This window comes from Cetorhinus maximus, chromosome 6 (genome assembly GCF_964194155.1).
Source record: "Cetorhinus maximus chromosome 6, sCetMax3.hap1.1, whole genome shotgun sequence".
NCBI classification, from domain to species: domain Eukaryota; kingdom Metazoa; phylum Chordata; class Chondrichthyes; order Lamniformes; family Cetorhinidae; genus Cetorhinus; species Cetorhinus maximus.
The window spans coordinates 98222877-98248945 of NC_135884.1; the positions used below are offsets into that span (position 1 = coordinate 98222877).

The 26069-nt window shown below is 42.4% G+C and overlaps 1 protein-coding gene across 1 annotated transcript in view; it reads left to right on the forward strand.

Moving 5' to 3' along the window:
- slc9a5 (solute carrier family 9 member A5) overlaps positions 1-26069 on the forward strand; it is a 164858-nt gene that overhangs the window by 28600 nt on the left and 110189 nt on the right. Inside the window, exons 3-6 of the mRNA XM_078544154.1 lie at positions 17212-17290; positions 18160-18337; positions 19830-20050; positions 24760-24962. Of these exons, the coding sequence (XP_078400280.1) occupies positions 17212-17290; positions 18160-18337; positions 19830-20050; positions 24760-24962 (681 nt within the window). The remainder of the gene's footprint in view (positions 1-17211; positions 17291-18159; positions 18338-19829; positions 20051-24759; positions 24963-26069) is intronic.

The following is a 26069-nucleotide window of genomic DNA, read 5'->3' on the forward strand; positions in this document are numbered from 1 at the left end:
CAGCAGAGGGAGCTGGAAAGCTGAGCACCTCATATTTTTCCCTGTGTGATCGATCGACTGTGGTAAAGGATTCAGGCGTCATGGGCCCAAAAAAATTTTTAGGAGGTTAGATGTAAGGGGAGTGTTAGTTTGTTCACCCAAAAAAGGCCAATAAAGTGGGCAGCGTTAATGCTGGAGAGAGATGGCTTTGCATAACATGATGAGTGGGTTGCTGGGTTGATATAATTTGTTGCCTTTATCTTGCACTGAGCCTTGGTAATAAACGGTTAAATAGATTTTTTTTGTGTAACAAGCCACTGTTACCATGGCAATGAGATTCTTGGGAAAACAAGGCCATTTACATTTCATTTTTAATGATGTTAGGCACCATTTTAATTTTGTGTTAGCCTTGGAGGGTGGGTGCCAGATGTAAAACAGAATGAGCCCAATTTAAAAGAAAAGGTACCTTTTGTTGGCAGCCTCTCCTTAGTCTGTAATATCCACTGAACAATCTGAGCAAGGCAGACCTGACAGCGGCCCCACTCATTACACACCAGTTTCATTCACGGGATCTAATATAAGCGTTAGGCCTCCCATTAATAAAGGCAATTACTGATTGCCTGTTTAAAGTTGCTGCCAGGAACAAATGAAAAACGGTCAAAGCAATTCAGGATTGTGTTTTTTTAGGCATCCTGAAGGCAGCAGAATGTAGAGCAGGCATGATGGAGGCACTGAGACACCTTATCTATTACTCAGTGAAACTAATGGATTTGTGTTCATTGTTCTGCCATGAAACCTTGTTTGAAAGTTGGAACTACACGGACATCTTTCTAATCTGAGGAAACAAGCCCCGACTCTGGCAAAAGTTTAAAGATACAGACAAAGTGCTCACAAAGCACCTGTCCCATCTCTTTAAAGACCCTCAGGTAGACGTCATCTATTCTTCATGACCGTAGACTGATGTAAAGTAATCTGCCCAACACTGGGAGTTCACATGTGTTGCCCAGATCGTGATTATCCTCTTTAGTGAAATACTTTTGCCGAAAAATATATAAGGGAAAAAAAATTCAGGTTGTTTTATAACCTTGAAGAAAATGGCTGTCAACAATAATGATCATCTTTTTAGATCTATGGATTTTACTTATACTGTGCTGCAAAGATGGCAAATATTAACTGTTTTCATTCAATGGCTGCGTGACTTGCGGCAGAATCACCCCAGAATTGCACTAAGTGCGGTAGTGGGCGTGAAAAAAGACATTTTTCCCACCAGCCGCAATGGCGGTTTTTTGCGCTCTATCATCCGCTTCCCGCCTCATTAATTATGCAGCCACAGGAAACACGCCGTCTCACTGATGGGCCGTCTCACTGATGGGCAGCCTCACTGTTTGCTCACTCCAGGTGCCATATCTAAACTGCAGCCGCACACAATGCTTGCAGCCCAGGACTGCTCCAGTGAAGAGATGGCCCTGAAAGCCAAGAAGAGTTCAGTGACTCGTCACTGGAATGCCTTTTGGAGGCCTGCCATGATATCCTCCACCCATTTTCTGGCCACAGGAGGTCCAGCAATCTCACCACTTCAGGCTTGGGATGCGGTGGCAGAAGTGGTCAGTGCCAACGATGCACAGAAGAGGTTGGCCATCTATTGCAGAAAGAGGATGAATGATCTTATCTGTACTACCAGGATAAGGCAACCATCTCATCACTCTAAACTCACACAGTCACAAGCCCATCACACATTCACTGGCATCTCACTAACTGCCAGCTCAAGGGACATCACCACTCTCTCTCATATACACCCTCATGTCACCATCTGGCCTCATCTCCTCTGAAGACTGCCTCCTCAGCCCTCACCATTTTGAAGCCACTGGCACAGGTCAACATGTGCCCCCACACACACCCTGGGATACCCCCCTTCCCCAGTACAGCCTTCGCCCTGCAGCCTCTTCCCTTGCCTGAAGCCACTTCTTCCCCTTCCCCAAGCAAGCCCTAGCCTTGCAGCTGTTGAAAAGCCACCCCCACCTTATGGTTGGTCTGGTAGATAGAGACCTGCCCTTGAACCCCCCTAAAAGTGGTGTGGTGCTGCCTGTGAAGCCTGGTGCTGATGACTGTGAGGGTTGCCTGAAGCAAGGTAGGTAAAGAAACCTCGAAGTCCCGAGCGAAGTGCAGCCCGCAAGGTGTATGTCATTATGCACAGTTGTGAAGACGTGTCCAGATGATCCAGCGTGGGGGGATGATTCCGGTGAGCGTGGCTTATAATGAGATGCTAAAGCATTGAAATTAAGTTCCCAGCTTGTGGCAGCGGGAAACGCGGCCTGCTATTGACAGGTGGAGCGGATGATCGCTAACTGGTTTCATGACAACGTGAGACCGATTTTTGGCCTTCTCATCATATTGTCCGCTCATGCCACCAAACACGCCCACTGCCAATGGGAGCAGAAAATTCTTGCCTTGGTCTCAAATCTTCCCTGATAATGCTCCTCTGAAATACTGTGGGACAGTTTACTATGTTAAAGGCGCTATATCAGTACAACTTGTTGTGTTTTATATTAGTCTGTTGGTCAGTTATTGGGAAATTTGAGCTGATAATTTTATTTTTAAGATGAGGATATCAACTAAACTTATTTATTCCTTGTCTATGACTACCTTTCTATGGCCATATTCCAATACATGAACAGGCAGTGATTTTAAATCTGAAGCCAGAGTTCAAATTGTCTCCCAAATAATCCGGAGCCATATTGATCATACCACATGCTCAGTGACGAACATAATGAAGATAAAATGTGGAACTTTTTAACCCTAGTTCCTGTAGAATTTTATTACTGATATTGTTGATCACTGACATTCAGAAACCCAGTGCTTATAGGTATGCAGATTTTGATATCATTGGCCAGAGAGAAACACTATTCCAAACCACATAACAAGACCCTGAATTTTCTCCTTAACCTTATCAATCCTGATTTTGCAAGGCTCAGCTGATGGGTGACGAATATGATTTTCAGAAGGTCATTTTGGGAGCAAATAACCAGGCTGCATGACTGACAGGAGCAGCCTCAGTTTAAAGGACCCAACACTGAATTTCATGTCTTTGGGCTTTGCTCTGTCCGCCCAGGTGACCAAGTCATACAAAATAAAATAAGGGACACATGGTATCCTGAAGGGATTGGGGGTCGTGAGGTAGTGATGGCTACCAATTGAGCAGGAACCATAAGAGTGGGGTGGGGGAGGGGTGACCAGAAGGGTGGGGGAGTCACAACATTGTCATCCGTCCTGCTGGCTGCCTCACAGACTTGCATCCCTGCCAAAATCGCTCCACTAGGACTCTCAGGCTCAATCTCAGGATACCCTAGAAATAAGGGGCAAAAGGTGTTCCACAGTTTAAAATACAGGACAGTTGGTCAGCTTGTTGTCCATACAACAAGCTGAAGATTGAGATCGAAGTTGTGAGACCTTTTCGAGGTCACTTAAGAGGATTCTGTTCCAGGTAAAGTATTAGTTTGTCATATTTTTACCTTGTTTTGCTGTATGCATTGATCAGTCTTGTTGGCTGGCTCTCCATTTTTATTTCCCCTGCCAATACAGTATAGGAAATTCCTTTTGGAATTCTGTTTGCGAAATTGGTATGAGGAAGGGCAGTCCAGGACTGGCAAGATGTGGGGCAATGACCCCTGAGGCATCTTGGCCATGCCCAAGATGATTTTGGGCCCTGGGTTAACAGTCCCCCCCTCCACACTGAACCTGAACAGGTCAGGGAGAATATGTCGGAGGAGCTTTCACCTCTTGAGAAAGACTACCACAAAGTTGTGCCATCTGCTACAGAGCGGCCTGCAGGCAATGTCTGAACCAGCAGCAGACCCGTCTGTCCAAGTAAAAGGAATGACAGATTGAAGCTGTTGTGCTATCAAATCTTTCCAAGCCATCCCAAAAGCTACCTGCCACATTAGACAGTCTGCGCCACAAGCACGTATCAGCAAATAGTAGTAAATGCTTTGTCTGCAATGGGGAGCACTTTCATTGTTTTCCCTATGAAAGCAGGCATTAGCTGGAGAGAGCTTTAACTGGGTGTCTCCCCTACACACAAGGCTCCCTCATTTCAACCCCATTGTCTTCTTGAACAGAAAGAGTTTGCACTTCCCAGAATGAAAACAACAGGAAAAACTGGGTCCAAACTGGTCTGGTATACCTTAAAACGGAGCACCAGTAAAAACTGGGAAATAAGAGTACTGGTCTGAACTGTTTTTTTCCTTCTGAGTTAATTATGGTTCAGGTAGTTTCTGACCGCAGAAGCATCATTCTGCAGAGCTGTGGGTATTACTCATGAAGCCATGGTGCCTCCAATCCACAGTTCCCCATTATTTACAGGGAAGGAGACATTGGATGATGGCTCTTGCAAGTGCAGGTCTCTCCTCTGCATCCATAGCCTTTGACCCCCATCGAGTGACCCCAATCCCTCATGTATTGCAGCATCTTGACTAATGATTCTTGTTTAATGATTCTCTGCTGCCAATTCCAGTGTCAAGAAAATGGTGTCCTGAGTCTCAGGCACACTGAAAAACTGCCCCAAAGGCAGTGGCCATGCAGAGTGTTTAATCTGCACCTGCTGGCAGTTCCCAACTTAGATTTGTGCCACAGTTGTTGGGTCCCACCAGGAATGTGTGAAAAGTGAGGAGTGGACACATCTTTACCTTGCTTCTGATGTCTCATTCTTCATTTGCAGTCAAAGGCACAGGACTTGTGCAACTGCAGTGGCTCAGGCAGCAATTCTATACAGTTGGTTACAATACTTTTACTGTTGGGTGGGACTTAACCTCATTTTGGTGGAGCTTGTGCAGTAGAGCATCCTGGTCTATAGCATTAACGGGAACCTCTGTTTTCTACATACCCTTACTGTTCCACTGTGAAGGGTAAGCCCATTTTCCTGCATCGCCACAGTTGCTTCTTTATGAGCTGTTGCCTTGCTGAATTTTGTGCTCCCCAAACAAGTTGCTCCATGTCAAGCTTTTGCTGTGTTACAGCCCATTTAAATTAGTGGGAGATGGTGGGGGCAGAACTCACATTGCAAAAATTCAGGATACCCCAGTCCCCCTCACCCACCCTCCGGAATGCCAGCACAGGTGCCATAAGCCAACACAATGCCTTATCTGCCTGTCTTACTAGATTGGGGCTATTGTCTTAATATGTTTAAAAGGAAGATGGAGCAACTGTCACTGTAGAGCTGTTAGGGAAAAGGGAATTGTCTCAGACAGGAGTACATATCTTACATTGTAAAGCAGAATTGGAGTTGTCCAATATCCACTTATGCACTGTTTTAGTATGGTGGGCAATGAGTATGTAAAAGATTAGAAAATCAGCAATATTGGAGAATTGAACCGGAAAAATCTATGAAACATAATTAATCAATATTTGTTTTGAAATGGAAAAGTAAAGAACGTTAGTCATACTTCTGAGCCTATTTACATGAAAACAGTGAAACAATATGCATATTTTTCCAAATGATAGATTGTGTTTAATTAGATCTTTCCACCGAATGCTGTTGATAGTAGTGTAGAAGGATCCTCAGCAACAAGTGCAGTGTGAGTAGGAAGCAGATTTTAACATGCTTTCAAGGGTGTTTTTTGATTGTAAGATCTTACTCACATATTTAGAATCTGTAAATGTTAACACAGGCAGTTTGAGAGAATGTTCTGGAAAAAAACTCAGGAATATTTTTTACAGGCAGCTCTCCTTTAATAAAAGCAGAAAATGCTGGAAACACACAACATTAGCATCTGAGAAGAGAAAAGAATGTGAGCCTTTTATAGGGTTGGAATACTAGATAATAAATAAGACCTTTTATAGGACAGAACAAAATGAAAAGAGCAGTTAAACATAAAGTATGAATAAAGATGCCAATCATCAGTTTTTTAAGCCAGAATTCAGAATTTCAGCTAATTGTTTGAAGCAGTCTTTTACCACTGATGGCTTGTACACAAAACTTCTAAGACGAGCTGATGGGCAGGACTTTCCCCCCGTCGGTGGGGGGGAAGTTGAAGTGCGGGCGTGCAGAGACGCACCTCCGATCGGCGCCCCCAATCAGGGGTGCGCCGCCATTTTATGTGGGCGGGCCAATTTAGGCCCGCCCAGCGTGACATCCGCACGGAAGCGCTATGTGCTCCTTATGCAGACGGGGGTGGAAATCCCTAAACCTGAGAGTGCGTTCTGTCGCACATGTGCACAAAAGAACGCACTCATCTCCCTGAGGCTAAGTGCTGCCTCAGGGAGATCAGCTCTACGATAAAAAATATTAAAAATAGAAAAACAAAAAATCCCTGACATGTCCTCTCATGTGACACTGTCGCATGAGTTGGGACATGTCCATAACTTTTTTAAAAACTTTAATTAAATTTTTAAAAACCTACATGAAGCCTCATACCGCCCGTGGATGAGGTTTCATACTTTTTCTGAAGCCCGCCAGGGCTCCCGGCCTGACCGCCAACCTTAAGGTTGGACGGGCAGGTCCATTAATTACTTCAATGGCCTCAATTGGCCATTGACAGATCGGCGGGCGCACAGCTGATTTTGCTGCGGCCCCGCTGACCTGAAAATTTAAATGGGGCAAGGTGACGTCGGGCGTTCCGCCCAACGTCACCGCGCGTCATTTTATGTGTTGGCGAGTAGGTCCCGCCCCCTCCACTTGCTGACGGTGAAATCCTACCCGATGGTTTCTTCGAGTCAAAATGGCAAATGTATTTACTTAGTGTTTGGTCCCAAAGAAGTCAAATAAGCTACTAACATACAGTTTTTAAAGACATTTAGCATTCCTTAAAGATATTTTCTGAGACAGTTGCCTTATGTGATTGTGTAGTAATTATAGTTTTGAGAAACGTAGGACTGTAGCTTTAAGAATAATCCTGTGTTGTAAGATCACATGATCTGTGTAAACCAATGAGTTAGCAGAATGGGGAACCTCTAGAGGGGAGAGTTCTTCTTAGTTGTGGAGTTTGATGCACATGTGTAGTTGCTGCTGCTGTCTTGTAAATAAAGTTAAATGTTTCCACTAAGAAAAGTTGTCTGAAGATCAACTCTATAACAAACTGGTGCCAAGGATAAATCAGATCCATTGCTGTACCTCGCCCAGCGATTGTGAGTGTCTAAGTTCATTAAAAATAAAAGATATACTCATTCAAAATGCCACAATTTGGCAGAATTGATTCCTTAAAGCCAGCCACAGACGATTGGTCTCAATATATAGAGCATCTCACATTCTACTTCCAAGCCAACAAAATCACAGGGGAGGAAAACAGAAGAATGATCCTCCTGAGTTTTTGTGGGAGCAAAATCTACAGTTAGATCCGAAGCTTGATGGCCCCCAGTGCCCCAGATTCGAAGACTTTCAGTGAATTATTAGACTTTGTTAAGGGACATTTTCAACCCAAGCCCTCAGTCACAATGCAGAAGTCCTGATTCAATTCATAGAATAGAGCCCCGGGGGAGATCATTGCTACCTACGTGGTGAAATTAAAACAACTAACGGAATATTGTGATTTCAGTGAAACCCTGAATGACATGCTCAGAGATCGTTTAGTATGTGGTGTGCAGGAAGACACTATTCAGCGAAGATTGCTGGCTGAAGTGAATCTTGATTTTAAGAAAACATTAGAAATAGTGCTGGCGATGGAAAGCACTGTAAAGGATTCGCAAGCAATTGAAGGGGTGCAAAATAGCGCCGTTTTCCTAGTCGGGCAGGAACAGTCAGCCGAAAGTAGCGTGAAAAGCCGGGACTCTGCTGCAAAACAGGAAACACCCCTGCTAACCAAAAATTGAGAGGAAACGGCTTAGAAACTAAATCTAAAACTAATTTTCATCGACATGGAAACAATCCATCTTCTAGAAATTGGCAATTTAGAAAAGTAGAATGTTATTTTTGTCACAGAAGTGGACACATAATGAGACGATGCAAAGCAAGATTTAAACAGGCTTCCAAGCAACAAACAAAGTCCAATGAAGCCTATAGTGTAGAAGAGCCAGAAACAACCAATTCTGACATTTATTCATTCTTCAACAAGAAAGCTGGGACAAGAGAGCCAATTAATGTCACAGTTCAAGTGAATGGTAAAACATGAGGTAGACATGGGTGCTTCTACCATTGTAATAGGAAAATACACTTTCAGATATTTAAATAAAGGTGATCAACAATTAAATTTGGAACAAACATTTGCCAAGTTGAAAACGTACACAGGTGAAAAAATCCAGATATAAGTTATCACCAGAGCAACTGTTCATCATAAGCACCAATCGGCACAGCTACCAGTGATGGTTTTAGAAGGTAGAGGACCAAGCCTTCTAGGTTGAAATTGGTTGAGGGAAATTAACCTTGATTGGCCAGTGAGATTGCAAAAGGAAGCTGGAAGAGTTCCTGAGTTGGAAGTGGAACACAACAAGGTACTTCAGAAAGAGCCTGGAGAGTCCAAGGACCGCAACAGGATGAAAAAGAGTCTGTAAGGATTCAGCAACCTGAAGAAATGAAGACTGTCTTAAACAATGACATGGAAGAACAGCAGAAGAAACAAAAGGAAACTCTGCTGAATTACAGAATTCAAGATGAAGCAAGTGAGCTTCGCAAAGAAAAGGAAAATCTGTTGAAAGACCTTCACACACCACAAGGATCCCTCAGGTCAAAGTTTGTGCCTCTGGAAAAGCACGAAGGGAAACGGGAAGAATTTAACACCTCTCTGAACAAACTGAAGAACCAGTTGGCAGAGAAGATACAGCAATATTCAAGTTTCCAGGAGGAAGCCAACTGATACAAGAAGGAGACAAAAGAGCTGAAGAATCAGCTGAATGAAGCAAAAGAGGCTTTAAAAGCAAAAGTCGTAGAACTTGTCAAGATGCGAGTAGATAATGAAGTCATGGGTAGCTCAACTACTGGACTAAGACAAGTTGAAATTGCATCTGAGAGAAGTCTAGCTGACAGTGAAGTCAAAAAGAAGGCCAAGACTAAACCCTGTGGTGGAAAGAAGACACGTAGAAAGAGGATGCAGAATTACTGATGAGGCACCGTCTTCAGACAAGACTAAGCCTAATACTTCCCATTTGGAGGGGAAGGTGGAGAAAAATCAAGGGAACCAAAAGGCGACTCATGATTTGCATAGTCGTGAGCGACAATTTACTGTTGGAGAAGCAGTATATGTAAGGAATTTCAATGCAGGACCGAAGTGGTTAACTTGTAAAGTAAGTTCTGTGACCGGATTGTACCACGTGAAAGTGGAGGGCTGGATCATCCGTAAGCATGTGGATCATTTAAGAAAAAGGGAGGTACCCCAACAAAATGATGTTCCATCTGTAACCATTTCTGAACCAGTGGTTCCTGTTAAAGTTGCTGAACCAAGGACAGACATGCCCGATGTCTCTGTCGGAGTAGAAGACACTGAACTGCCTTTTGAGGTACCTGATGTTAATATGGTTCCAGAGAATGTGGTTCCTGCAAAAGAATTTGAAGTCGTGGAGCTATGACATTCCACACGGATCAGAAAACCGCCTGAAAGACTGAACTTGTAATTTCATGACCTGTGTAAATATTGTAGTGTCACTGGATAAATATCCTTGCAAATACAAAATGTACAGAAAATTTAAAGGGGGAGGAATGTAATAATTCTAGCTTTGAGAAACATAGCAGTGTAGCTTTAAGAATAACCCTGTGTTGTAAGATCACATGATCTGTGTAAACCAATGAGTTAGCAGCACGGGGAACCTCTAGAGGGGAGAATTCTTCCTTAGTTATGGAGTTTGATGCGCGCGTGTAGTTGCTGCTGCTCTCTTGTAAATAAAGTTAAAGTTTCCACTAAGAAAAATTGCCTGAAGGTCAACTCTACAACAGATGGCTTTTTTTCCCCAAGTCAACTTGCAACTTTTTTTTTGAGTTAAGGAGGATGCCTAGTGTAATTATTCCAACTGGCTTTAATTGAACATTCTTGTTACTAAACTTGTGGAATTGCCAGGGGTTTGGAAATAAATTGGCGACTGGGCTTGGAGAGCTGTTGAGCTATGCTTAATTTTTAAAAACAGATGCGCTAAGGTTTTACTGCACTATGCTGGGGCAGTGTGCGTGTGGCATGGATCACTAGTTTGTTTGTATGAGTTGCAATGTCTGGTTCTATTCTTTAACTTAGAAAGCTTCTTTTAGTTTGTTTTCATACATAGACCTAGATGTTCACCAAGTCGGTATGACACGGGAGTCCCTTTAAAAGTGCTGCCTGGGACCCAATTTCGGGATTCCCGGCCCCGTTCCTGGGGTTTTCGATTTTCAACAGGGTTTTTAAAGGGTGCGGGCTGGTTCGGATCAAAAGCCTGCACCCTGCACTCCCAACCTGACCGGCTCCAGTATGGGGATGGGCTCTCCTAGTCCTTTGCAATTTTCAGGGAGTGGGGCCAGGTTTTTAATGCGTTCAGAGGTGTCACGAACCATAGTCTACATGAGGGAACCTTTTGAACAGTAAGTTTAAAAGCTCCTCCTCATGCCAAGATATTCCACCGACCCATCCCCTTTTGCTCCTCATGCCCCCATGCCAAGATAAGGCCCCGCAAACAACCCCTATGGCCTCTCATGTCACCAATGCCAAGGTAAGGCCTCCCAAATAACCCCTATGGCTCTTAATGCCCTCCATGCCAAGCTATGGCACTTCCATGCCCTTTCAGTCACTATGCACTATATAGAAGCAATGAACCCTATCGCGACAGTAGAATGCATAAAAAATGTTTTTAAAAAAGTAATCTGTTGATTATTTTCCACTTCTATAAAAACAAACTCCTTTTCACTACAAAGCAATAAAAGTGCCAATAATCCAGACCCTTTAAAGTTTCAATTGATGAAACTGCAGGCATTTGAAACTCATAATCTTGTGTAAATAAACATTATGAAAATTGGCAGCCAGTTCAGAGAGCCAGAGCTGTCAATCAAGCATTGTTTCTCTAGGGTTCATGTGCTTTAGTACTTCACTGGATGTCTGAGCCTTCAGCCAAGAATACATAATGAGGCTTGGCTGAGAGCCCAGAAATCCATCAGCCTTTTGAAACACCTCCGCCCCAGAGAAAGCATTGCTTGATTGACAACTCTGGCTCACTGATTTCTGCTGTCAATTTCACAGACTTCTCATGAAAAAAGGGATGGTTTTGTCGAAGCTTTTTGTCTCACACTCATCAGTACAATTCGCAAGAAAATGCCAATGTCAGGGAAACAACAAATTTATACTGTATGAGAAGAGAGTGCTGATTTGTTGGCAAGTGGACTTTGAGTGGTAGAGGCATTGCCATGGTGACTGACATTTAACTGCCAAGCATTGTTTGAAATTTAAACCAGGCAGCTTGACTCTGGTCAAGACATTGCCCTGGGGAATGAGCCAGCGAATGGCTGTCGCTCATTTTGTTTAGCTGAAACAGGCACAATATGTGTACATGTTCTTTCTGTCTCCAAAGAACAGGGCCATGTGTATTAATATATGTAGCTTCCAGTGAATGCAAATGCACTGTGAAGAAGATATAATAATGTTTATAATGTTATTGGAAATTATTTTAAAATAGAGTTTAGTGGTGTCTGTGCCCGTGTGTGTGTGTATGTGTTTGTGTCTTAATTGGATTAAAGCCAGCTGCTCTAGAGGCTTTGATGTATTCAAGAGAAGTAGGTTTGAAATGGTAATTAGATAAACATAGGGAAATAGAAGGTGAGGTGTAAAGGGGGAATTTGCATTTTTAAATAGACCATTCAAAAGAGTGTGTGAAATATTACACCTAACCAGGTGAAGCTCAGAAACAATGCATTTATTTTTTTAAGCTTACTAGTAAAGTGGGTATTGTGAAAGGGTTTTATTGTTAGAAGATTTAAAGTTAAAAAAAAACCTAGTGGCAACAAGAATTTGCATTCAAATTGGAAAAAATGTATAAAGGAAGAGAAAACTATTGGTAAAGGAAGGAGGGATTCTAAGATCTAAATCCTCCAGCCTGTAAGCCTCAAGTCTGTCAGCAAGGACCCAGAGCTGAAAGAAACTCATTTTGATTGCAGCTGACCAGGGTGTGCTTGCCAGGTGTCTGTTTAAATCTATGTGTTTTACAGTTGCCTTACTGAGAGCCAGATTAATTAGGGGATTTTTGTAGTTATTGTAGTAGTAATTTTGTAGACATATGGATGTGCTTACAATCTTTCTTGTATTAAGAACTGTTTAATTTAGCTTTTTTAAAAAACCTCTTGAGACTCGGTGGTTTTATTACTACTGAATTCAAAGCCTGCATCTTGAAACATACAAATTGCAAAAATGGGTTATGTCAGTTGTTTCAATTTACCCTCTGGGATTTGAACAACTCAGCCTTTACCATCAGCTGTGTCATAATATGCGCCATACTGCAAGCCCAACTGACAACCTTAAATTGGTTATCAGCATAATTCTTAGCACACTGAAGATTATTTAGTAAATGTCCAATCGTGAAATCACTTCTAATGTTGGACACTGTGTTTTGAGTTTTGCAAGCAGGAGCTGGTTGGGTACGGCCTGTACCTTGCCCATTGCGAACAGTGGCTGGGACATGCTGTTTGAGGTGATCTGCCAGTCTTTGGGACATACGGCCTACATACCTAGCATGACACTGGCACTAAAATTCAAATGCCACATTTCTCATTTGTGTGATAGGCAGAACATCTTATTGGCTTGACGGCAGCATCTGGTTAGTGACGAATACCATTCATGTTGCTACTGCATAGTAACAGTGTGAAACAGCTAGCTTCACCTGTTGCTCAAATTTTTGAGATACCTTGCCCTTCCAGGGTAACCTGAGGTAGACTGGGTACTTTTCAAAGCCGAAAGTGACAGCCTTGGGCCCTTTCATGAGTTTGTGCTATACACAGTGTGAAATGACCTGATCAGGGTAACCATTATCCCACAGGCTGCCTTTGATGCACCCTACTTCAACATCAACCTTGCATGGTGAGCACGGAGCTGGGGCGATAATAGGAAGTTTGGTGAAGATACTCCAATGCAAGTTGATCCATTCAGGGCAGCAAAAACTGGCTGATTGTAGAGAGCAGAGTCAGATCTTGCGTGTCTTTAAATGGTGGCAGAATACATAAATTTCACCGCATGAGCCTGAGTTTTCACCCAGTGAGCTTTCAGCACCAGATATTTCATCACCAAGAAAAAGGAAGAAGACGACTGCTGCGGGAAAAAGAAACATTTACTGTGTTGCAGCAGAAGTTGATATTCTGATGGGGAGTGGGTGGGTATCAAAATGTATGTCAAGTAAACAGGAGCTAAACTCTGCCATGTGGGCTGGCAGTGGATGATGCTATGACTGGCTACAAGAAGCAGGGAAGTTCTGTTCTCCAGCAGAAATGTGCTGACAATATAAAAAATTATCTTTTGATCTGCTAGAGATATATGAAGCTTCCACTCGAACAGTTGGAGTTTATGTGGAGGAACAAAGAAATTTGGAATTCTAGGTACACAGATCATCAAAAGCTGGTGGACAGGTACAAAAATCGAAAAGACTAATGGTAATGTTTGCTTTTATCGCAAAGGGGATGGAATTCAAAAGTCAAGAACGAATGCTTCAGTTGTACTGAGTATTGATCACATTTATCTGATCCTTGGAGCTGTTGCCAGTGCCAGTCTTGGTTTTAGCGCAGCAGGGTTATTTTAAATAAAATGCTGCTTTTGAGGCAGATATAAAATCCCTGATTCTTGTCACCGAGACATCAGGGATTCTTTAAAGTAAGTGGATGATGGGGATACTTCAAAGCCCTGCTAAACTCAACTGGTGGCCGCATGTGGCCTATGTTTACTGCAGGCCATACTGACAAGTCATGTCGAGGAAATGGGTTTGGAGGACAGAGTGGGATATAACAAAATAAACACGAGCTGAGCAGACAAATGTTGCAGAGGATTGGGGAGCAGTACAAAATGTTTTTTTTTAAATGTCTTCTATTCACAGTTCTGCTATTTTCCTGTGTGCCAGGCATTGCCTGAGCATGACTTGTACTAATTTCCATACATTCAGTCATGTCTTATAAAAAATCTCACTTCCAAACTAGTGGAGAAAAAAATGGATCAAATAAAGTTTAAAACCTTGTATAGATCTCCTTTTGAGGGGATTTTACTTTGATTCTCCATTGATGTAAATAGTATCTCAGCTCAGTAGTGTAGATGATGCTGGCATGGCTGAATTTATTGTCCATCCCTAGTGCCTCTGAGCAGGTGGTAATGGGCCTTCCCCTTGTGGGACCTACCTGGGCAATTTTCCACATTGGGCAGGTTGATGCCAGCTTTAAAGCTGTAATAGAATAACTTGGCTAAGGAAAGCACTGTGCACACCCACCTCCACCACCCATCCCCTTTTCCATTTGCTATTTTCCAATGTTCCAGGCTACTTCCTGCCATCTCTTGGACCCAGGCTTCATTGTCGTTTCCTGGCCATCAAGTGTGCATGGGTTAGTTTTATGAACACGTCTATGGTGCCTTTAATCAAGATGAACAGAAAAGGGAGTAAAAGGCATTTCATTCTGATCCTCATCAGAACTGAACCTGATGAAAACTCTACATATTATGGTCATTTCCTGCTTCCAGACCTTCTGTACTAAGATCCTGGAGATTACAAGAAGTGTAAGGGGCCTTACCTTCTCTGCAGATTCCATCCCATGCCTACATGATCTACATCCAAGAGGAGTAGTTTCAAGAGTCGTCAGCGGACTTTCTTTTTTCTCACTTTTACTGGTGTGAAGATGCTTCCTGGAAATGTGATACAAGCCAACACCTGCCTCAGGTGGCCTAGACAACTGTGGGGCATTTGCCAGTCTGAGCATTTGATACCCACGTTGCACATAGAACTGGTGAATCACCATGCAATCCCCTTTCTGTAGATAACCCAAGCTCTTGACTTCCACACAGCCTTCCTTGCTCCCTGGAGCTCAAAAGACCTTCAGAGATTCTGGATCATGGAAGCCTCAGCTACCCACCACCTGCACTTCAGCCTAAGAGTCTACATCTTACCCTTTTCCAAGTCTAACCTAGTGCCTGATGAGCCCCTCTCTATTAGACTTTCTGTTAACTCTTTTTATTCAGCAAGACTCTCACTATGTACATCTGCTGTAGCAATACCTGTAACTTACTGTTGCCGAACAAATTGTGTGAATTTTGCTGATCTCAATACATACCTGAGCAAAAATTATAAAGGGCTAGATTTATCACTAATGCTCAATCTGCACTCTAGCTTGATTCAGGTGACACTTTTCACACAGCCTGTTTTTTGAGCTTCTTAAAGGGATGCTTAAGGATAGGCTCTTATAAGACCTTATTATTAATTTTCTTTATTAATTGATGATGAGAACAAAAACAGTAAACAGGATTACTTCTAGAAATATTAATGTGCTTTGCTGTGACAGGTTTCCTGTTCAGAGATGATCAAAGAGTCACCTAGAGCTGGTAGGTGTATCCAGTCCAAACCTCAGTATTTTGCATGGGGCTTCTATACACTTTTGCAAGACACTCGACGGGACTGTTTTCATAATTGCCTCTATAGCTGTAAAATTCAGTATACAAATTAACCTTGAAAAATTCCCAAGAGGGATTTGTGTTATTAAATAATTACTGAGTGACTTTTCCAATTTCTCTTTAAGCAAGACTTTAATTTTAAAAAGCAAACTTCTGGTCATTATTTTGTTTTATTCTGGAGCACTCCGTCACTCTAGAATCCCACATTAGCTCTGCTGCTCTGACACGAGTCTTGTGTAGTTGGCTACAATCTGAAGGCTTCATTAAGCTGGTTGTTGCTAAAACCCATGTTTTATTTTGAGGCTGTCTAAGACCCACAGATCAGGAACTGGTTGTGCTAACACAGGTGCCGGTTGTTATAGGAGTGAATTTTGACAGATGCAAAAAACAACCTATGGGTGACCTGAGAGTTTGAGTGTTATAGAATGTCAAAAGGGTAATATCCTGCAAGGTTGATGCAGATAAAGTCAGGGTAATCTCTGAATTATCTGGTACTTCAGGGGGTGAATTTTCCTATGGCGAGCGAGCTGTTCGGGAGCAGTTGCGGGCAGGCACGGGGCCGATCGGCTGCGCGCCGCCATTTTATGCAGGCGGGCCAATTAAGGCCCGCCCAACATAACATGCAGCCGGTAGCACTCAGTGCAACCTGTGCAGGTGGTGGGAGGAGAGAGAGTCAGGGCCTGTGCTCTTTCGCACATGTGCGTGAAAGAGCGCAGCAATCTCCCTGAGGCATAGAGCTGCCTCAGGGAGATTAAGTTGATAATAAAACTTTTTAATGAATGAAGTAAAAAGTAAAGTAAAAAATTATTTAAACATGACCCCTCATTTGACAGTGTCACATGAGCTGGGGCACGTTTGTAAATTTTGAAAAAAATAATTAATTATTTTATAAAACCTTCAGGAAACCTCATCCCACCTGTGGATGAGATTGCCTGAAAAACGTGAAGGCTGCTTGGGCTCTTCGCCTGCCCACCAATTTAAGGTTGGACAGGCAGTGTTGTTAACGACTTTAATTACTTGTTTAATGGCCTCAATAGACCGTTGACAGTTGGGTGGGCGGTGCCCGCCGAACAAAATATCGAACTGATGCGCGACGACATCAGGACACACTCCCGACATCAGCATGCATCATTTTACGCGTCAGCATGTCGGGCCCGCCCCCACACGCCGACGGCAATATTCTGCCCCAGGTTCCTAATTCAGAGCACACTGCCCATAACTCAGCACTGAATTGGTAGTCTCACTATCAAATAGTCCTGTGGGAATTGTAAATATCATACTGCTGCAGAATGGGGTGCTTTTCTGAATTTGGGGCTAAGCAATGTTTTGGGATCAGAGTAACGGAAGCTTGATGCAATATCCATTTTATTCACAACCTGGGAGTGTTTGATGTTGACTCTGAGCGAATAAGAACATATTTTCCAGCATTGATTTTCCTTTCTGAATGGGCAAATTTTTTTAAATTTTGAGAATAGTCTGACATCAGGTGTGCAGAAATCAAGAGAAAATATGTTTCTTTAATTTGTTGGGGTGAAGTGGGGTTAATGAATATTAACATTAAGGGAGATATTTTCCAATTTTCCACGTTTGGTCAGGAGCCTCACATAGGGGGAATGCGTAGCAAAAAAATTTGTCGCACACAGCACTTAATTTTTTCAAATTCACTGCAAATATAGTAGAAGAATCTGATCTCTCATCAATCTTTTTTTTAACCCTTTTTTCACAGGTGCTTTATAAAGTGTTTAATTCTTTTGTGGAAATTGGCTCAGCAAATATACGAGCTTTGGATTATGTCAAGGGTGTAGGTAAGAAAGTTCATTTAATCTTATACACTTTATGAATGAAACAGTCATCTAATACTCATGTTAGAGATGTTGGTTCACTCCAACAATCACTCACCCTGCCAAAGTTCAATTTTGTCTGTGGGAAGGCACAGAGCAGAAGGCAAGTATCTCCCTATTAGAGAGGGACGGGTGGCAGGAGGTCAAAGGGAAAATCATTATTGGACCATTCTTGTATACTTCAAAACAACCAGTTCACAGACCTGGGGGCAGATTGGCTGACCGCCACATAAGGCATCTGATCTGGGAATGAGATCTGTGACGGAATCAATGACTGAACAAAGGGGCATGCCCTCTGGAAAAAGGGAACATTAGAGGAAAGCAATTCATACCACTTGATGAGTATTAGAGTGGAATTTAGATGTAATGATCATTATATGTATTGGCCAGTCACTTCTAACATTCAAAACCTGATGACCAAAACCAAAACCCATCTATTACGATAATCAAGACTGTTTATAATGGTGAGTGCTGTCTGCTTCTAATGACCACTTTCCCAACTGATGAAAGACAATTGCCTGAATGTTACACATTGCTGATGCACCTGTGAATGAATCCAGAGGGCAACACCATGACCTGAGCATCAAAATAAAACCCCTTTGTGCACGTCGGCATGGAGATTCGGAATATAACCCTGAAAAAGAGACAACCATTGTAGTAGTGTTTATCATTAATCATGTTATACCTGGAAAAAATGTGTTGCCACGTAGGCATGAAATTAATTATTACTCAAAAAATACTTAGCTCAGGAGAGAAGCGATTTTCAATTGAATGCACAAACTAGAAAACTAATAAGACAACATAAGTCGCTAAGTTTCTGTTTGTTTTTGTAGGTTCAATCTTTGTGGTGAGTTTGGGTGGAACTGCTGTAGGAATTGTGTTTGCCTTTGTGCTGGCCCTCATCAGCCGCTTCACCAAGCGGGTTCGCATCATTGAGCCACTCTTCATCTTCCTGATTGTTTACCTAGCCCATCTCACAGCTGAAATGGTCTCTCTCTCCTCCATCTTGGCGTAAGTGGATTTTGCCTCCATTTATTCACATTTAATCATGTCAGGATCATGTTGTCCAACACTGACCCCTGCCAGTGTTTGCAGAGTCAGTGAAAGGACACCTTATTAACCTTAAGGACAGGAGGTTGGGAACTCCTCTTTGACACGAGTTGGGGGCGAGGGAAGAGAAAAACAGATGAACTGCCCATGGCTCTGCCATAGAAATAGGCTGGAGCTAAAAGACTGGGTGGAATTCAGGAACAATCTGGTGCTGTCACATTTTCCAGTCCTTTAATTGGAGATCTGTCCCAGTTGCACTTTGACCTGGACTGCAGGAATGAAATTTTGACCTTTATCTCAAGGGCTTGGAAATAAAGATGAGAAAGTTATGTTTCAGTTGTTTAGAACCTTAGTCCTGATCTGGAATACCGTGTTCGGTTTTGGGCACTGTGCCTCAGAAAGGATATTGACCTTGGAGGAGGGAGAGCACTGATTCAGCAGAGTGAAAATGGGGTTAAGAGGTTAAATGATGAGGAAAGGTTAGATGAATTTGGCTTGTATTCCGTGGATGATGGAATATTGAAGGATGGTCAGATCAAGATGTTAAAATCTGTTCAGTAGGGTAAATAGGGAGAAACTATTTCCTCTGGTGGGGGAATCAAATGGGTTCAAATCTGACCATGGCAGCTGGTAGAATTTGAATTCAGATAATAAATCTGGAATATAAAACTAGTCTCAGTATGGTGGCCATGAAACCATGGTTGATTATTGTAAAAATGCACCTGGTTCACCAATGTCCTTCCATTAGGAAAGGAAATCTGCCATCCTTACCTGGCCTGGCCTACATGCCTACATGTGACCACAGCAATGTGGGTGACTCTTAGCTGCTCTCTATTTCAAGGGCAATTAGGGATGGGCAAAAAATGTCTAGTGACACCCATATCCCATGAAAGAATAAAAAAACAACTTGCAGACAGATGAATATCCTACTGCTGTTCCTATATTCCTATGTAATAGGATAATTAAGCTGACCGATATGCACTGGGAAAATAACTGTTCAGCTAGCTTGGGAGGAGGCTGAAAATGATCTGGAAGTTAGTTTAAAAAAACTTCTTGCTTGGACCTGAATTGATCTATTTGGAAATGAATTGAATTTCAAACAAATGAGACCCAAAACTCCTCCAGAGAAAAAAACACAGCAGATTAAAATACAAATAGTTGTTTGATAATACAGAACTTGAGTATTGTTGAAAAAAGAGACATGCTGTCGAAGCTTTTCGCCTTGCACTCATCAGGACAGATGCAAGAATGCCAAATTTCAAAGGGAGCAACAATTTATTCTGCATGAGAAAAGGGTGCTGATTGGTTGGCAAGTCAACTATGATTAGTCGAGGAGTTGCCATGGAGGATGCACCAGGGAATTGTTGTCCCCTTAAATATAAATTTAATACTTAAATATAACTTCAGAGTGTCTAAGGACTATGTCTAAGTAAAATTTTGTCTTCACACCTAGCGTCACCTTCTGTGGTCTGTGTTGCAAAAAGTACGTGGAAGCTAACATTTCACAGAAATCCCGCACAACTGTCAAGTATACAATGAAGACTTTAGCCAGCAGTTCAGAAACAATCATCTTCATGCTGTTGGGAATCTCAGCTGTTGACACCTCAAAGTGGACCTGGGACACAGGTTTAGTGCTCTTCACACTTCTCTTCACATTTGTCTTCAGGGCAATAGGTAAGTACTCTTGTCTCCTCTCTTTCCTCCACCCCTGTTCCATCAAGTCTGTCAGATAGCCACTGCAAACCAGCAGTGAGCAGATGTGTGAGAACGCAGTAAATTAGTTAACAACATACTGCGCGGTAGGCTGTCAATATCAGCCAGGCAAAGGAACTTAACAAAAGCTCAGGAAAATCAGAAATTTTTCCACATGTGACCATTTATTTATGATGAAGTAAAGAAAGAAAATCTTTTATTTATTTCATGTCTTATCACTCCTTGGGCTATCCCAAAGTGCTTTACAACCAATGGATTATCATTGAAGTACAGTCCCTAATCCTATGTATGTAAATACAGCAGTCGGTCTTCACACAACAAGCTTTCACGAACCATAATTGAATGAATGGCCAGCTCATTTGTTTTTGGTGCTGCTACTGAAGAGAGAGCAGCAGGCCAGGACACAGGGAGAACTCTGCTTCAAATAGTGCCATCCATCAAACACGCACCAAGTGCCTTTGTTTGACATCGCATCAAAAGAAATGCCTTACATTGGAATTCCCTCTCACCTTCGTAAAGGTTGAGGCCTTCACCTGTTCTGACAAGGTGATTGATGTGGGGTGGGGAGGGGGGTGGTGGTGGGCGGGTGTGGGGGTGGTCGGAAGGGTGGTATTGGGATTCCCTGCATTGTGATTCCCTGCAACCTCAGTCTTCCAGAAGTTGGAGGCATCTTAAGAGGCCAATATGTCCAGTGGGAAGAGACATACTGCCTTTTCCTCAGCAGTAGTGAGGATCAGCTTGGAGATCAGGGCCAGGTAAGTGGTCCGGGTCCCCAAACATTAACATTTCAGCAGTGAATATAATGTGCCCTCGTTTCAAAAGGGCACCTGTTGGGGTGAGTGCTTAATCGAACATTTCTGGAGGATCCCGACACCCCTGCAGCCCATCAACTTGGGTAGGAAGGCTGCATTTTTCTCCTATTGACCAGCAATAATTAATTAATTAATAATTAAAACTTTCCTAACAGATGTATCTTTATGAGTATTGGGACTTTCCCTATGTCTCTGGTAAATGCAATTTCATTGCAATTGTTTGATTAAGATAAATGTAGATTGAATTTCTACTGTGATGGTTTGTTTTTATACATATTGTAGATATAATTATTATCATTCATTAACTTTTGGCCTGAGAACCGCTTGTTGGTTGATTTTGGAACTCGTAGGCATGCAATATATGATTTGTCCAGTTGTGGCTTTTAATCCATTTTGCTGTTAATTTGTTTGTCAGAAAATGTGCACTCAAGTTATTTGCTGTAAGACCTGATGTGCCTGTCACAATCACATCCAGTTTATAATTTACAATTATCATGTCATCAGTAATGCAACATTTTAGTGTTTATTTTCGTTAAAACAAATTGACTGCAAAAGATAGGGGAATAATTTTTACAGACACATATGACTTAAATGCAATATTTATGAAATGTTCTAAAAACAAGCACTGTCAGCAATGATTCTGTTATAAATTTAATCATCTGTGGCTCTTTGGTTCAGCATTACTGGTCACTCCTGTAAGTGGACCTTGCATCCTCCCCCATAAATTGAAGAGCACCCTTATGACCTAATCTCTAGTTAAACAATAGGAATATCCCAGGATTGTAAAATACCTGTCATTTTGGGAAAAAGTTTCCCCCCATCAGGGAGCAAGTGTATGAGTGGGTGCGGGCGGGCGAGCCTCTGATCAGCGCCCCCAATTGGGCCCGCCACCATTTTACATGGGCGGGCCAATTAAGGCCCGCCCACCGTGACGTCCGCCAGGAAGCGCTGTGCACTCCCTGTTTGGTGGGGGGGCGATTCCCTCAGCTGGGAGTGCGCTCTTTCGAGCATGTGCACAAATCTACCTGAGGCTAAGTGCTGCCTCAGGGAGCTCGGCTCAGAATTAAAATTTTTAATAGAAATGATAAAAAAAAATTTCCTTGACATGTCCCCTCATGTGACACTGCCACATGAGTTGGGACATGTTCATAACTTTTATTGAAAGATTTGATAAAAATTTAAATACCCTCATGAAACCTCATCCCGCCCATGGATGAGGTTTCATGCTTTTTCTGAAGCCCACCAGGGCTCCCGGCCTTCCCGCCAATCTTAAGGTTGGACAGGCAGGTCCATTAATTACCTTAATTAGTTTTTCAATGGCCTCAATAGGCCGTTGACAGGTCAGCGGGCACACAGCTGACCCGTCGACATGGAAATGGAAATGACGCAGGGTGACATTGGGAGTTCCACCCAATGTCATCCCGTATCATTTTACGCGCTGGCGAGCGGGCCCCAGCTCCTGCTCGCTGAACGGAAGATCCTGCCCTTTGTGTACTGGATGCTGTTTGCAATGCCATGTGCGTTCTCATGTTCAGGAGGAGAGTTGAAGGTATTCTACTATTGTTATGGCACAGCTGATGGTAAATGCTGAGCTGCCCAAATCCCAAAGGGAAGCTTGAAACAGCTGCCAAAACGGTTTTTGCAATTTGTAAAGTATGAGGAGAGGTTCTGAAATCAGATGATGATTACACTTAAACACAAGAATGGCAGCACACAGTAAATAGTACTTTAAAACAGTTCCAAAAGATCCTAACTTAACTACCCTCAGAGCTAACCTTCCCCTTCTCTGTTCAACAACTGTCCTTATAGATTTTAAAATCTATAGAATTCCAGTAATTGGGGTGTCCTCTGAGGCTGACAGCAACTAGTTCTCCAGGTCTGGCCTTGTTCACACTGTTTTCTGGGAGTTCTAACCAGCTATCCTGCTGCCTTCTGGGAGATCTAAACAGCTACCCCCCTCACATAGGTTTCAGTATCTCCTCAAATGCATTCCTTCCCTTTGATCTCTCTATTGTCTCAAACAGTCTCGACAGAAATGCTTTCTCCCCAGAACTGATGAAACTCGTTTCTTAGGCTTTTAAAAAAATAAACTTACCCTATCTTTACCTTACTTACTTACACCTTTTACGACCTGCATATTTACCCCTTTGAACTAAAGCAACTCAATTTAAAACTACTCCTGTTATTGCTTTATGTAAAATTCTGATTAAAGTTCCTGTTGGTTCATTAACATATCAAAACTACTTCTTACTGTTGGTTTCAGACACTTGCAGTTCCTGTGTCTCTTACTCCAATTACCATATTTACACCCTCCAACAGCCTGTCTTCCAGTATATAAGAAATATGACAGTGGTATTACCAAAAGAAAAATATTGGGAACAATTTTCCACCCGTTGGGGGGGATGTTCAGGAGCAGACGTGGGCAGGTGCGCCTCCGATCGGTGCCCCCAATTGGGGGTGTGCCACCATTTTACATAGGCGGGCCAATTAAGGCCCGCCCAGCGTGACGTCCGCCAGGAAGCACTTTGCACTCCCTATGCAGGCTGGGGGTGGGGGGGGATTCCCTCAGCTGAGAGTGTGCTCTTTCGCGTATGGGCACGAAAGAGCGCACTCATCTCCCTGAGGCTAAGGGCTGCCGCAGGAAGATCGGCACCAAATTCAAAAATGGTAAATGTAGTGACATAAAATTTCCCTGACATGTCCTCTCATGTGACATTGTCACATGAGTTGGGACATGTCCACCACTTTTAATTAAACTTTTATTAAATTTTTAAAAACCTACATGAAACCTCATCCCATCTGTTTGATGAGTTTTCATGCTTTTTCCGAAGCCCACCAGGGCTCCCGGCCTGCCTGCCAAACTTAAGGCTGGACTGGCAGGTCCATTAACTAGTATAATTAGTTTTTAAATAGCCTCAATGGGCCGTTGACAGGTCAGCGGGTGCACAGCTGATTCGGCTGTGCCCCCGCCGACCTGAAAATGCGTCGGGAGCGCACCGATCTCAATATCCTGCCCATTATAATTTCTTGTTTTCTTGACACTTTGCTTAGGTAAATCGTGAATCAATAGTTAATTTTACATGAAATATAGGATTGAATAAAATGCAGTTTTTTTGATGAAGGAGTCTAGGTTAGGAGTTACAGTGTGTAGTATAGTTGGGAGTAGGAATTTTAAAAAAGGGTCTAAACAAATGAAGTGAGCAGGCAAGACTGTAACGGATGGAGTTCAATATAGGGAAACATGTGATCGTCCACTTCAAATCCAAGATAGGTCAATCAGAATCTTTTCTTAATGGTGAGAGATTAAGAATGTGGAGGAGCAATAAGGATAGGCTTGTCCTTGCACATAAATTACTAAAAGCATGTGCACAAGTGCAGAAAGTAACCAGCAAGGTTCTAGATTGTTGGCCTTTATCTCAATTGGCTGGAAGGGGGAGCATGTTATGTTTCAGTTGTACAGAGCCTTGCTCAGCTTTACAATCTGCTCTGGCCTCCATTGTCTCAATACTGATGTAGTAAGTGGGAATACATAATTTTGGATTGCTGCTTTGTTTGGATCCCAACTACTAGTGCATATCAATATCCTGGATGGCTTGTGTCTTTTGGAAGTTAACCTTTTGTGAGCTGAACTTGACTTTATATCAGTAACATAGCATCAATTAAACCAAAATATGTTCCAGGCCAAACAGGTAAAATCTCAAAATTCCATATTGTACTGTAAACCTTCTAAATGCTAACTCAGCTGTTGTGGGAGCCTCCCTTATCCTTGAAACTAGAAACTTTGTAGCCTTTATCTGTATGGTTCATATTCTCAGTAAAAGAAACTCATGATTATTGTGACTGATCTTTCACTCCCAGGGGTAATTCTGCAGAGTTGGGTTTTAAATCATTTCCGGCTGGTCCCACTGGACAGGATTGACCAGGTGGTTATGACCTATGGTGGCTTGCGTGGTGCTGTAGCATTCGCACTGGTGATACTTCTCAACGATCAGACTGTCAAGGCAAAGGACTACTTTGTTGCAACGACGATCACAGTTATATTTTTCACAGTGATAATTCAGGTAAGTGTTATGTCTGGTTACATGTTTCACGTTCCTCGGTGACACTGGCAGTTGTCCTTCAATTTGCCTACAATGTTTTGATGTTTATGTTGAGATGCATTATTTGATTTGGATCCACACTTTCTTTTGCCTTAGAAAGAACCCTTACTCTTTTCACCCTTTTTCTGTAATATCTGGCCAATGCGGTGTTGCCCTTTTAAGTTTTAAACCAAAATTCACTGAAGGTACAACAAGGAATGCAGAATTAATTATTGAACATTCTAATGATTTTCTAGCTTCAACTATTTGCTGGAAGGGTAATGGAAAACATCTCACTTGCAGTTTTTTTATAGCCAGTGCAGCTAGAGATGTCTCTCTTCATCCTTGATTTGATTGTTATTTACTTATTTAGTGCATACATAGTATTGCATAGCATTACCGGCACAGAAAGAGACCAGTCTGCCCAACAAGTACATGCGAGTGTTTATGTTCTCGATGAGCCTCCTCCCACCCTTCATCATCTAACGCCATCAACATGTCCCCCTACTGCTTTCTCACACATGCTTATCTAGCTTCCTCTTGAGCTAATCTATGTTAGTCACCTCAACTACTCCTTGTGATAGCGAGTTCCACATTCTAATCAGTCTCTGGATAAAGAAGTTTCTCTTTAAATTTTCATTGGATTTTTAGTAACTGTCTTATAGTTATGGCCCTAGGGTAATGTCCCCTCACAAGCTGAAATACCTTTTCTATGACTAACATATCAAACCCTTTCGTAAACTTAAAGACCTCCACCAGATCACCCCTCAATCTTCTCTTTTCCAGAAAAAAGAATCCCATTCTGTTCAATCTTTCCTGACTGGTATAATCCCTCTGTTCCTGTTATCATTCTTTAAATCATTTTTGCACCTTCTCCAGGGTCCAAAATAATATTTATAATTTTATAATAAATATTATAATATAGATACCAGAACTGTTCACATTACTCCAAGCATGGTCTAACTTAGGTTTCACACAGCTTTAAGATAACTTCTCTGCTTTTCAATTTTATCCCTCTGGTAATAAACCCCAATGCTTTGTGCACTTTTTAATGGCCTGCACATCCTCTTTTAATTATTTGTATATCTG